The 13,009-nt window shown below is 45.3% G+C and overlaps 1 protein-coding gene across 1 annotated transcript in view; it reads left to right on the top strand.

The window, feature by feature from the left end:
* The window catches only part of LOC137369343 (paladin-like), a 158,546-nt gene that overhangs the window by 83,569 nt on the left and 61,968 nt on the right, over positions 1-13,009 (top strand). Inside the window, exons 13-14 of the mRNA XM_068030414.1 lie at positions 3,232-3,348; positions 4,221-4,400. Coding sequence (XP_067886515.1) covers positions 3,232-3,348; positions 4,221-4,400 — 297 coding nt within the window. The remainder of the gene's footprint in view (positions 1-3,231; positions 3,349-4,220; positions 4,401-13,009) is intronic.

Here is a 13,009-nt window from a genome sequence, read left to right as displayed (position 1 = left end):
TCACCCATACCACCTATTTGCTGTTATAGGATTACTTTAAGACACTGTAAGTGGAGAGTCACTGAAGGAAGTGACGTTGCGTCACACATAACCAGAGAGCTGTGGGTGTAGACTGATAGACTAAGTGTATGTGTGCTCCAGTATTAGTTGTTTGTATATATGTTCCAGTTTAAGTTACAATAAAGACCCATGTATTCTTTGTATATTATTTGTATTTCTGTGAATCTTATTATAGTTCATGCACCAAATGAACAAATACTATTCCATGGTGGCAATGGTCTGTGTTTGAAGACAGGACCATGCTGTAGAAAAAATTAAAGCTTATAAGTGGAACAGAAATGTAAGATTGTGGTGCTGTACTTCAGTGCAAGAGAATGGAGAGGAACCTGCCTGAGGTCAGGAAGATACACAAAAGAAGTTTGGGACTATACAGGCCATCTACAGCAAGAGCAGGAGCCACACAAAGAAAAAGGCAAAGTCTCTTTAGATAAGCATAGTGAGTATCTAACTTTAAAATTGCTGAACCAGGGGTCAGAAGAAGCAGGTTCATGCTATCTAAGTTTGCTGAAGGTTAGTCCAGGGTTGAGCTGTCCAAAGTCTGTTCTGACCCAGCTATAAGAAAAAAAAAGCAGTGCAGCCATTACTGCATCAGTTTTCCTGGGCTGATAGCATCATGTGTGGGGCCTAAGCCAAAAGAGCGGGAAGAGCTTAACACCATCACTGGAGGTCCCCAGCACAGAGTAAAAGGCTGGCTGTGGCAGCTGCTGGTAATGCAAGCTGAAGCTCACTGTACACAGAGAGAGAAGTGTTTAAAAAAATGAGACCATAGAAAACAAATAGAAAAAAGAAGAAAAATATCTGTGTCTGTGAAACAAAAGACCTGTGAAGAAGAAAGCCTGTGAAAAGTCTTTGCCTGGTAAAAAGAAAACCTGTGGAAAAAACCTATATTTGAAAAGAAGCAAGATCATTAAGAAAATGGCATTCAAGTATCCAATAATGGTTTGGAAGGCATCAGATAGAATGTCTGAGTTCAAACTGTTTTGCGTTGGATGGAAATGTATTTCCTGGATCAAGAAGTGAACAAACAGAGAAACAAGATGTAAAAATCAAGATCGCACTGGGCAACGAGGGCTTGCAACAGATCAATACATCAGAATTGCCGACTGAGGATCACAAGAACCCTTGCAAGCTATGACCATTCCTGGAAGATCAACTGATGGTAAAGGCCAATTTCCGAGTACATAGGCTTGCGCTTATGACTTACTGCAAAGGCAGGTGAGTCCATTGAGCAGTATGTTGAAAGGTGCAGAGACTATTCTCAGGAGTACAACTTCACAGATATTGAATTGTCGGAATGGATTATAGAGCTAGTCATCATGTCTACCCCAATAGAGGCATTTCAAAAAGACCTGCTAGTAAAGAGGAATGGGCACTGCATAGATGCATTACTTAATGATCGAAGGATATTTAAAGCCATCATGGCTGGGTGACAACAGTTTTTAAATTAAATTTTCATGGGATGTGGGCATCGCTGGCAAGTCCAGCATTTGTTGCCCATCCCTAATTGCCCTTGACAACTGAATGGCTTGCTAGGCCATTACAGAGGGCATTTAAGATTCAACCACATTGCTGTGAGTCTGGAGTCACATGTAGGCGAGACAAGGTAAGGATGTCAGATTTCCTTCCCTAAAGCACTTTAGTGAACCAGGTAGAATTTTATGACCATTAATTATTAATTATAGGCACCATGACTGAGACTAACTTTCATTTCCAGATTTGAATTAATTAATTGAATTTAAATTCCATCAGTTGCCAGAATCTTATAATAGTTCATGCACCAAAAGAACAAACAATAAAACACTTCCTACTCTGTCTTACCATCCATCTCTGTCCCTGCCTCTTGCTCCTGAAAGCGTCATTCATACTTTTATTATCTCCATTGACCATTCCAGTGCTCTCTTGGCTGACTTCCAATCTTCCACCCTCCATAAACTTAAATTAATCCAAAACTCTGTTGCTTGTATCCTAAATTGTCTCTCGAGACAAGGAGGCCAAAGAAGAAGAAGAAATTGCACCAAGCCCCATTCACCCATCACTACGTACATTGGCTCCTGGTTCAGCAACACCTCAAATTTAAAATTGTCATCCTTATGTTCAATTCCTTCAATGGTTGCCATCCTTATCTCTGTAACTTCCTACAACCTTCAAAGAACTTTGTATTCCTCCAATTCTAGTCTCTTGTATATCCTGATTCCCTTTGTCCCTGCATTGGCAGCTATGCCTTCCACTGTCTAGGCCCTATTCTCTGGAATTTATTATCGGAATTTCTACACATCCCAATGCCTCTCTTCCCATTTAGGATGTTCCTGAAAACCTAGCACTTTGCCAAGCTTTGGGTCATCTGTTCTTATCTCCTTTTGTGGCTCAGTGCCAAATTTTGTCTGATAATGCTCTTGTGAAGCACTCAGGATATTTTACTCTAATAAGGGTGCTTTATAAATGCAATTCCTTATTGTTGTTTGACTGTGGGATGGATTTAATGGATCCCCTGGAGACAGGCTAGGAGGTGGGAGGGCGGAGGGCCTGTCGCCTTCCCGTCGCACCACAATTTAGTCAGGGTCGGGATAGGGCGAAGATGACCTTCCTGCCCAGAGGCCAATTTAGGCCTGCAAGAGGCCTATTAACAGCCATTTAAGGGCCTCTTCCCACTGCCACTGGCATTAAGCCTCTTCCAACTGCCTTTTTGGCCTGGCGCTGGGAGCCCTGCCAGCTCCACTAAATCTTGCCCATATATCTGCATTGGAAATGCACTGTGTAGTAGAATCCATTAGCAATACACTGAAGCAATAGATTATTGTTGCACGATGTGCTCCAGATTTAATACTAAGGCCAAGTGTAAATTTTTCCACATCCTCACCCACCAATTTCCAATATAGTGACAGGCGAATACTCAAAAGATCTATCCTATAAAACTCCTGACAAACAATTGCCCTTTAGTCAGTCTGAATGATTCCAACATATGAAAAGACTCAATCAATCCTTCAATCTGTTCTTTAAGTGTTTCTGTTCACCACCTGTATATTGCATAGGAATAATCTTAGATTAATGAATAATTGCAGAATAATAACAAGTGCCGAATGCATGCTGACCATATTGTTCCCTCTGATTTGAAAGCTCAATATAAATTTACCCTTTACAGCAGCAAATGAATTCTTTGCTTGTGTCCTGCAGCTTGCTGATGAATCCCTGGACCTTGATGAAATGAGCAGTCTGAGACAGATGAAAGTGGCAAACTACAGAAAAGTTTCAAAGATGGCAGTATGTGGAATGGCACAACCAAATGCAGAGGTTAGCAATGCCATTTATTTCATCATGTACACACCTAGACTTAGTAGAAAAGCCTGAATTACACTAACAGACAGCTATTCGACAGGTCCTTGAAATAGTGGTCCATGATCCTGTATAAACCGAACGCTCCATTAGGCAGTCTCTCTATAAGCTGCCGGCAGCTCCTTCACATGCTGGTTGGTGGGATAAATAAATTGGTAGGTAGGTCTATTTACTGGTAGATACTTTGCATTCTGAGGAACTACTCTAAATACTATGTTTTAGCTCCCACGTAAACTGGTGGACAGCTGCACTGTATATTGGTGGGGACCTCATCTAAATCTTCCTCTAAATACCAGTAAGCTGCTTTGCTTAAACACTGGTTGAAATCTCCTCTGAATACCAGTTAGCAGCTTTGCTATATAATGGTGGGTATCTCTCTTTATACTGGTGGACATCAGTCAATAGTTCTTTCTGTATACTGCAGAACAGTTCTTCTATACATCAGTGGGTAATGCTCTCTATATATTAGTGGACAGTTCCTCTACACACCAGTATGTGCTGCCCTCCAAATACCGGAGGACAGTTCATTTATACACCAGTGAGTAATGCCCTTTGTATACTGGTGGACTGCTCCTCTATACATCAGTGGGCAATTCTTACAAATATTGGTCAGCGGACATGCTATATACTGATGGGCTACTCCTTGTAATCTGATTGGCAAATCCTCTATACACCGGTGGGCATTTGTTTCTGGGAGGTTACAAATTTAATTGTGGGCTGAATGCAATTCTGCAAATAGCCAACTAACGAGAAAAACTGAGGCAGTTACGATAAGATAAGCTGGAGAATGGGGAACCCGAGACCTGTAAATAAAACTGTTTTGATTGCAGGGACTGGTGCATATTTTGTCCTACCTGACAGATGATTGTAGGAGGTTTACCAGGGTTTTGTGTCTGAACCTGCGAGAAGAAGCAGTGCTGGAAGGAGACGGACATATCTACTCGCTCAGGGAGGTTGACAATCTCGAACGGGAGATCATCATCCCTGCTGCAACAGTGAAGCAACTGGAGGTGCATGCCCTTTGTATCTACATACTGAGTAAATGATGTTCTTTAATACTGATACCTCCAAAAACATTTTTGCCACATAGAGGCTCTGCTGCTCATAAACAACTTTCAGATACAAGTTAGATTTGCTTACACTTGGTGTTGGTCTTAATTGTGTTCCACACATTAAATAACAAAACAGGCAACCTTTCCTATAAATGAATCCCTTGAATGCGAGTGATACACTTTGTGATTCTTTTCTGCACCATTTTCTATCTCTAGAACTCAATATAACAATCAAGGTGTGGTCTGCCCAGATCAACACACATCACAACCACCCCAAGGATGCCTATGGCACTAACGCCCTATTTCTTTGACGTAGTCAATTGCACCCGGCACAATAGGGAAGTCTGCAATCCTCGCAAAGCTGCTTGCTCGTTCTACCTGCTTCTCTCCGGCAAGATAGAATGAAATGTATTAAGTTCTTTTGGAATATAGAACCTCAGTGATCTCCCTGAGACGACAATTGACAGCAAACTGGGAGATGTTGCAAATATTGCCAGGACCAGCCTGGAAGAGGACAAGTGCATAAAAGTTCATGGCCACAGTTACCGTCACAGCCACTGGCAATGCCGTCCTCTCCCTGCTCAGTCAGTGAAGCAGAGGCGCCTGATGCACTGTTCATTACTGAGGTTCAGGTAGGAGTATCGCTCACTGATAACTCTACATGGATATGACATCCTGCTGAATGCCCTTCCTCCCCCTTCTGTTCCTTGTCCCACTTCCAGCAGTTTGTCCTGCTCTGTCTTGCCTCTGTTCATTCTCCCTGTCATTGCTGTAGTCAAAGGGGTTGCAGACTCCTGCACCCATATCTGGAAGCAGGTGGTCTACACAGAATCTTTGAAGTCAGAGCAAAGTCCTTCAGCAATGCCACACCACTCCACTTCAGCAACTGTAAAGAAATCTAGAAATCACCAAACAAATGTATAATCGCAGCAAGAGCCAGTAGAAATCAATCAGCAACTAACCTGAAGGTAGTTGGTGATCTCTTTAAATAGCACTGCTGGGGCACCTTCCTGTTGTGGGACCACCTTAATAAGGGACCACTTTAAGAAACTGTACGTGAAGGTCACCGGAGGAAGTGATGTCACCTCACACATGACCAGGGACTTGTGGGTATAGCCTGACAGGGTGATATGTGTGTAGATGTGCTCATTCTGTAACTGTGTATATAAATCTGTTCTAGTTAAGTTATAATGAAAACCCAGGTATTCTTTGTATATTATTTGTAGTCATGGGAATCTTACAATAGTTTACTTATCAAAGGAATAAGTGATATTAAATGGTGGCACCATTTGAGGATTTATTTTTCTTAAGACCACCAAATATTACATTGTATCACCATTTGTTTTTTCCTGAAGTACACACCAAGAATGAACAAAGAACAGAAAATTGCTTACATGGAGTGGCTGAAGATTCAGATGGAGAGCAATTGGGAGGGGATCCCACAATGGTGCAGTGAGTTAGGACTGTAGACAGGTCCCTGGGAGGTTGCAATTCTGTGAGTACAGTAAGCAAATGCCAGGAGACCGGAGCTTTCAACTAATCTGGCAGTGGATCGAAAAATGTGAAAGATAGTAACTACAGCCATAACAGCTTTAGTTTTCCCTTTTTTGCTATGTGGGTGGGGCCTAAGGTGAAAAGTGTGGTAAGAGGTCAACAGTGCCACTGGAGGTCCAGCACAAAGTAAAAGGTTGGCTGTAGCAGCTGCCGGTACTGCAAGTTGCAATGCTTTCCAGAGAGAAAAAAAATCTCTCAGTTTAAACAAATAACTAGCTCACAGTTAAAAAAAACATACCAGTTGTGTAAACAAAGGCAGCTGTCAGCTCACTCTTAAAAGGGGCATGCATGGAAAAACGAAATTGCCGACAAAAGGGAACAGAAAGCTATACTTGTGAGACAGAAAACTTGTAAAGCTGTAAAAGCAAACATGTAAAAGAAGAGTCCCAAGAAAAAGAAAACCTGTGAAAAATCCTTTATTTATATATAAAAAAGCAGGGTCAGGCATAGTGTCTGAATTTAAACTGTTTCGACAATGGTTGGAACTATGTTTCCTGGATCAAGATGTGAGTGAACCAGAGAAACAAGCTGTAAAAATCAAGATCATACTGGGCAATGAGGGCCTGCAACAGATCAACACATCAAGGTTGTCAGCTAAGGATCTGAAGGACCCCAACAAGTTATGGACATTCCTGGAAGATCAACTGAAGATAAAGGTCAATTTCCGAGAACATACACTTGAGCTATGGGCAAAAGCAAGATGAGTTTGTTGCAAGTTGCTGAGACAAAGCTCAAGAATGCAGCTTCGCAGATATTCAATTGTTGGAACGGATTATAGAAGTGGCAATCGCGTCTAGCCCACTAAGAGACCTTTCAAAAAGACCTGCTAAAAAAGAAGAAAGGGCACACCATAGATGCACTACTTAATGCTGGGTGCCAACAGCTGCAAGCATTGGGGGCAGCTGCGACAATTGGTATGGTAACCAAGGCTTAGAAGTCTGCTAAACCTTGTTGCAAATGTGGCCTGACTCACCCAATTTGCAGTTGTCTGGCACACCAGATCTGTGCAAAGCTTGTGGCATGCGAGGACATTGGGCAAGGCAGCGCAGAAGGCTGAGTTCAGATATTGCACCCAGGAATGGTGGCAGATCACATGCAGAGAGAACGTCTGTAAAACAGAATGGCAAAAGCAATAAAAGATAGGCCAGCACACAAAAAAAGCCCAAGCAGGTACATCAGGTCAGCGGAGAGACAGATTGTCAGGAGGACACAGATGAAGAGTGCACTTGTGTGAACAGCGAGCAAGCGTTTCACATAGTTAATTTGGATCAACATGTCAATGTTATTATGCAATCTGAGGCTTCGCCATGATCTGGATTATATGTCCACAGAAGGGTGGCATGTGTAAGCTCAGAGTAAAAATCAACACTGGAGCAATGCAAATATTCTGCCTATCTGTATACTGAAGGAAATGTACATAAGAAAAAGGGAATCTATGATACAACCCACCACGGCTAGGCTGAATGCTTACAATACATCAAGTGCATTGGAACGATAACCTTGCAGTGCAGATATGGGAGCTTTGAATGGCTACCACAAATGTTTTATATTGTAGACACAACTAGACCAGCTGTCTCAGGACTTTCAGTATGCCAAGATTTATGAATCATCACAATACATGAGGTCAGCACTGCACCGGAAGGTATGGAAGGTTGCAACATGGAATGCATTGAGTCGGTTAGAGACCTGAAACTACTTTACCCAGTCAGATATGAAGCAATCGGCGATTTCAAGGTGATGCCATATTCCATGTAAGGGAAGATGCAGTTCCTACTATCGATGTGCCACAAGTGCAGCGTGCACATTCAAGAGAAGCTTAAAGTGGAGCTGGATGAGATGGAGTACAACAGAGTCATCCGCTGAGTGCACTAGAATTCCGATTGGAGCAGCTCCATTACCCATGTGCTGAAGAAAGATGGCAATCGCAGGATTTGCTTAGACCCGCAACGACTGAATTTAGCCCTCAAGAGATGGCCGCACAATATCCCAACCCTGGAGGAGCTGAATCCTAAGTTTACTGGTGCTCAGTATTTTTCAAAGCTTGATACGAAGCATGGCTACTGGTCTGTCCACTTAGCTCAGCAGTCTCAGCTACTCACAACTTTTAGAAGGCTATTTGGGAGATACTGTTTCAGATGGTTACCTTTTAGGCTGTGCGTCAGCCAGGACATTTTACAACAATACATAAGCAGAATAATGGAAAATGTCCTGGGCTGCATCTGCATAACCTACGACATTGCGATGATGGGGCAGACCAATGCAGAGCATGACCGGAACTTGCATTTGTTAATGTTGGCTGCTCGTCGTGAGGGCTTTGTGTTTATTAACAAGAAGTGTCAGGTCAACGTTGGGCACATCAACTTATATGAGTCGATATATTCCAGCACAGGAATACACCCAGACCCAGATAAGATCGAAGATGTCAAAGCCAGGCCAACTCCTCAGGACAGGGAAGACCTACAACGGTGTCCAGGGCTGTTCAATCTTTTGGCCTCATACACCCCCAATTTCGCTGAGTGGGCAGCATTGTATAGGGAGCTGCTGCATAAAGATAGTTCTTACTTGTTGCAGGAAGACCACAATCAGGTGTTTGAGTCCTTAGAGTTTGCTCTGTCAAGTCAAGACAGTATGCTACAGTATTCTGACCCGACCAAAGAGACCATGCTTGAGGTCGATGCATTCCAGAAGGGATTAGGTGCCTACATCATGCAGGAAGGGAACCAATTGTTTTCACACCGAAGAGTTTGTCACAAACCTAATCCACTTATTCTAACATCGAACGTGAAACCTTAGTTCTGGTTTTTGATATTGCTAGGTTTCACATCTACTTGTTTGGAAAACATTTTACTGTGGAGATTGAGCCTTGAGAAACCATATGGTGCAAACCGCTTATGAGTGCTCCTCCACAGTTACAGAGACTTTTGTGAAGGTCCAGGGCTATGGTTGTGACGTCCGATATAAACCGGGCAGCAAAATTGTCACATCGGGCACCCTGAGTAGGTTGCCTAACCTGAAGAAAGATGTAGGTGCCTCACTAGATTTGCCTTCAGAATTTGACTCCTCCAGTGAGGAGGAGAGTGGCACAGAGGTGGGGATGTAGCCACATGGAAAGCCTGTGCAGCGGCAAGTGAAGCTTCAGCGGCCTGAGGATGGCATTGGACGTGGATGAGGAGGCCGCATGGGACAGGAGGGCAGCCTCATGATCGCATAAGGCACTACCGAGCTCAAAGGGTGTACTTTCAAAGGCTCAATTTCATTAGGATATCCGAGCACCAATATCTATAAAGACTACATCTCTTCAGGCAGGTGGTGGTGAGCTATGCGGTATGTTTGAGCAGGAGTTGATGTCATTGGGAAGTGGCATGCATCCAATGCCTGCAGTCCTACAGGTGATGCTGGCATTTAACTTTTTTGCCTGTGGTTCCAGAGATCGTCTGGAGATCTATTTAGCATCTCTCAGTCAGCAGCCCATCGCTGTGTAAAGGAGATCGTGGATGTCACATACTGTAAGGCTGGCCAATACATCAAGTTCACAACCGATCAGGCCAGTCAAGCTGAGAAGGCAGTCAGCTTTGGGGCCATGGCTGGATTTCGACAGGTGCAGGGGGTCATTGACTGTACTCATGTGGCCATTAAGGTTCCCTGAGAGCAACCAGGCACCTTTGTGAACAGGAAGGTGTTCCACTCCCTCAATTTTCAAGCCGTCTGCGACCACTGTAAGTGGATCATGTGGTGTGCGTGTGGATTCTGGGAAGCTGCTACAACTCCTACATCCTTAGACAGTCCCAATTGCTTCAGCTCTTCAGGCTACCTGAACGCCTTCGTGGCTGGATCCTGGGGTCAAGGGGTATCCACTGAAGTCATGGCTTCTGACCCCTATACACAACGCCAACCCACAGGCAGAGGACACATATAACTGCTGCCATATATGACTATCAGAGTAGGATATTGGCCTTTTAAAGGTGAAGTTTAGATACCTTGATAGATCTGGGAGAGCCCTGAAATATGTACCTTCAGGGGTATCCTGCATCATTGTCATCTGCTGCGCATTGCACAACCTGGCACTTCAGTGGAGAGTAGCACTGGAGCCAGAGGAAGACACTGAGTGAGTGGCATCCTCAGAGGAGGAGGATGAGCATGATTCACCTCAACAGGTGCCAGCCGATGAAGATGATGCCATGGGGCCCAGCTCACCAGACAGTGACATTGGTGCCAGGGAGATGTGTGACTCTCTGATCAGCAGATGCTTCACATGAGGACAAGTGCAAAATGCCACCAAGCCCAAGAGGTTTTCTCCCAGAGGCAACCTTGCTGGCTTTTCATAAGAGACCCTTACCATCTCTCTCTATCTGTCAGCTCTATATGCCAAAGCCTTCTGTCAACACAGATGCTGATGAGGCGCTCACCCTTACATGTATTTGATTCCACATCTGGTCACTGTCAATTTGTACACAAAAATAAATAAACAAGTCATGATACATTGACTATCAAGACCTTTAACTCTCATAAAATATTAAAGGCTTCTGCGGTAAACAAATAATTATCACCCAGTGAAACCCCAAGTGCTCGGTTACAGTCACTTCCACGGGCTTCTCCCCCTGTGCCTGGAGTTGATGTGCGGGTAGGCTGCTGTCTTTTTTTCTCCAGTGCATTAGATGGTGGTGGCCTGCATCCTCTGGGTGGCTGAAGTCTACTGGGGCCCAGCACATTTGGGGCCACATGTATCTGTGCAGGGGCTGCCTCAATCATGGACCAGCATGCAGCATTGGTGTCACCATGAAAGGGGCCGAGGATCTGCCTTCAGTGATCAAAGCACCTTCAAAGGAACATCCCATTGCCTTCAGCCTGCCCCACGTCAGCTCCTTCAGGCTCCACATGCACTCCCGTGGTTGCCTGGAGTTGTTCAGCTCCTGGCATTGGGGAGATACGTGGCTGGCCCATCGCGTCCACCCATCGCTGCATAGACCTCATGGATGAAGGCCATGCTATGGAGGTCCGTGCACGCCCCCTGAATCCACTCGGTGCTCTGCTCCATGTGTCTTTGCATGAGGGTCAGCACTCTCTCAATGAAATCTGAAGCCCTCTCTCCTGCACCATCTCTCCAGTCAGGCATTCATCTGGTGTATTCTCCTATTTCCATACTCACGAGCACGTGGCCTTGGGAGTAATCCAGAGATTACTTACCTTTGAGGTCCTGCTTGCTAATCTCTTTCCGAACTCCCTAAACTCAGTCTGCAGGACCTCATCCCTCTTTCTTCCTATATGGTTGGTTAGATTCTCTCTGGTTGTATATGGTCATTGCCTGGCACTTGTGTGGTGTGAATGTTACTTGCCACTTATCAGCCAAGCCTGGATATTGTCTGGGTCTTGCTGCAATTCTACATGGACTGCTTCAGTATCTGAGGAATCACGAATGGTGCTGAACACTGTGCAATCATCAGCGAACTTCCCCATTTCTGACCTTATGATGGAATGAAGGTCAAAAATGAGGAAACTTTAGAAGACAAAACAAATGGCAAATTTCAAACCCCTATAAAACCTCAAGTATGTCTAGGTGGCTATCTTTATACGTTTGAGTGCTTCTACGAGGTGTGACCCTTGCACTAGCAGCTGGGCTGGAGGCAGGTTGCTGATCAGGCTGTCACTTGGCCTGGGATGACTTCGGGCATCGTCTGGCTACCTGAAGCCTGGAGGGCTGCGGCTGCCTTAGGGTTTCCTGCACTGGTGCAGGACTCTCCTCAGGCGTCACAGTTACTGGAGCTGGGCTCACTGACGGAGGGGCTGAGGAGCCGCTGTCCATACTCAGAGCGCCCTGAGGGAGAGCCCCCAGCTGTAGAGGTCAGCCTCCCCTTCTCCCTTTCAAGGCTCACTTGAATGTTCCTGCTGACCAGAGAAGGACAAGAGGCTGAAATAGACTACAGGGGCCTCGTCCTTCTCTCACTTGCCACCGCTGCATTGAGCTTGTGGTCAAGGCGATGGTGTACAGGTCTGTGTGCATCTGTGGGACCTGGCTCTCCATGAGAGTCGCCAACCTTCTCGATGGAGGAAGCCATGCACTCAAACACCTGAAACATGGCAGCACTCATGGCATGGATAGATTCCTCAATCATCTGTTCACGACTGTGCATTGCTTCTGGCATCTCCAGCAGATGTTTCCTTAACTTTCTCTGTAACTCTCTCTGTAACTCCAGCCTGTCAACACCCGAGGCTTGTCATCAGCGTGGGGGATCAGCATGGGCCTGGCCTCCCACAGTCCTACGACTGTCAGAGGCCTCGGCTGTCTCAGCTTCAGCCAGCTGCTCGGGTGTGTGCGTGGTGCTCTCACAACCCTGATTCTACTGCTGAGCGCAAATCCACCAAGGTGAAAATATCTGCGCTGGTGGAAGGTGCAAGACAGTCATGGGATGGTTCTTTCTCCAACTGCTGATCCTTTCAGAGGTTGAATTATGTCCCCCTTCCACTGGAGTCTCCTGTGAATGCCAACCTGCATGCTGGACCAAACATGTGTGGGTCAGGATGTGCAGACCTTTTTCATGCCAACTATGTATGATATGGGTTTCCAGAAGTGAACTGTATGTCGATGGAAGACAATCCTCACTCTCTTATACGGTGACTCCAGTCTCACTATCCACTACAGAATGGCCGCTCTAGGTCCAGGCTAATTCAAGTGCCTCCTCCTCAGCTGCCGAGAGAGGCTGGATGTCGAGGATGCCTCTGCCAGTGATGTCTGCCTCCTGTTATGGGCCCTCTTGCCTTGCAAGTGGAAAGATGGAGATCATTATACTTTGCAACGAGATCAACATGACAGTTCTGCTAGTGGCAGCCCCTCATCTCCTACTCGGGTTTCCTATGGAGCTCATCCTTATGTCAGCTCTCAGGAGAGTTAATGGGGGTGAGCTGTGAAAGAAGGTGGCCTGTGGCCGAGATGCAGTCATGCATCTGTGAGGATGAGGTGATGCTTAATCCCCTTTTCCAGTGCCTTTGTGGTGCCTCCCTCCCCAAATCCCACTTCA

The sequence above is a fragment of the Heterodontus francisci genome, chromosome 4 (genome assembly GCF_036365525.1).
Source record: "Heterodontus francisci isolate sHetFra1 chromosome 4, sHetFra1.hap1, whole genome shotgun sequence".
In the NCBI taxonomy this organism is placed as follows: domain Eukaryota; kingdom Metazoa; phylum Chordata; class Chondrichthyes; order Heterodontiformes; family Heterodontidae; genus Heterodontus; species Heterodontus francisci.
The sequence above is the reverse complement of the archived record's forward strand: the minus strand, read 5'-3'. Positions and strand labels throughout refer to the sequence as shown.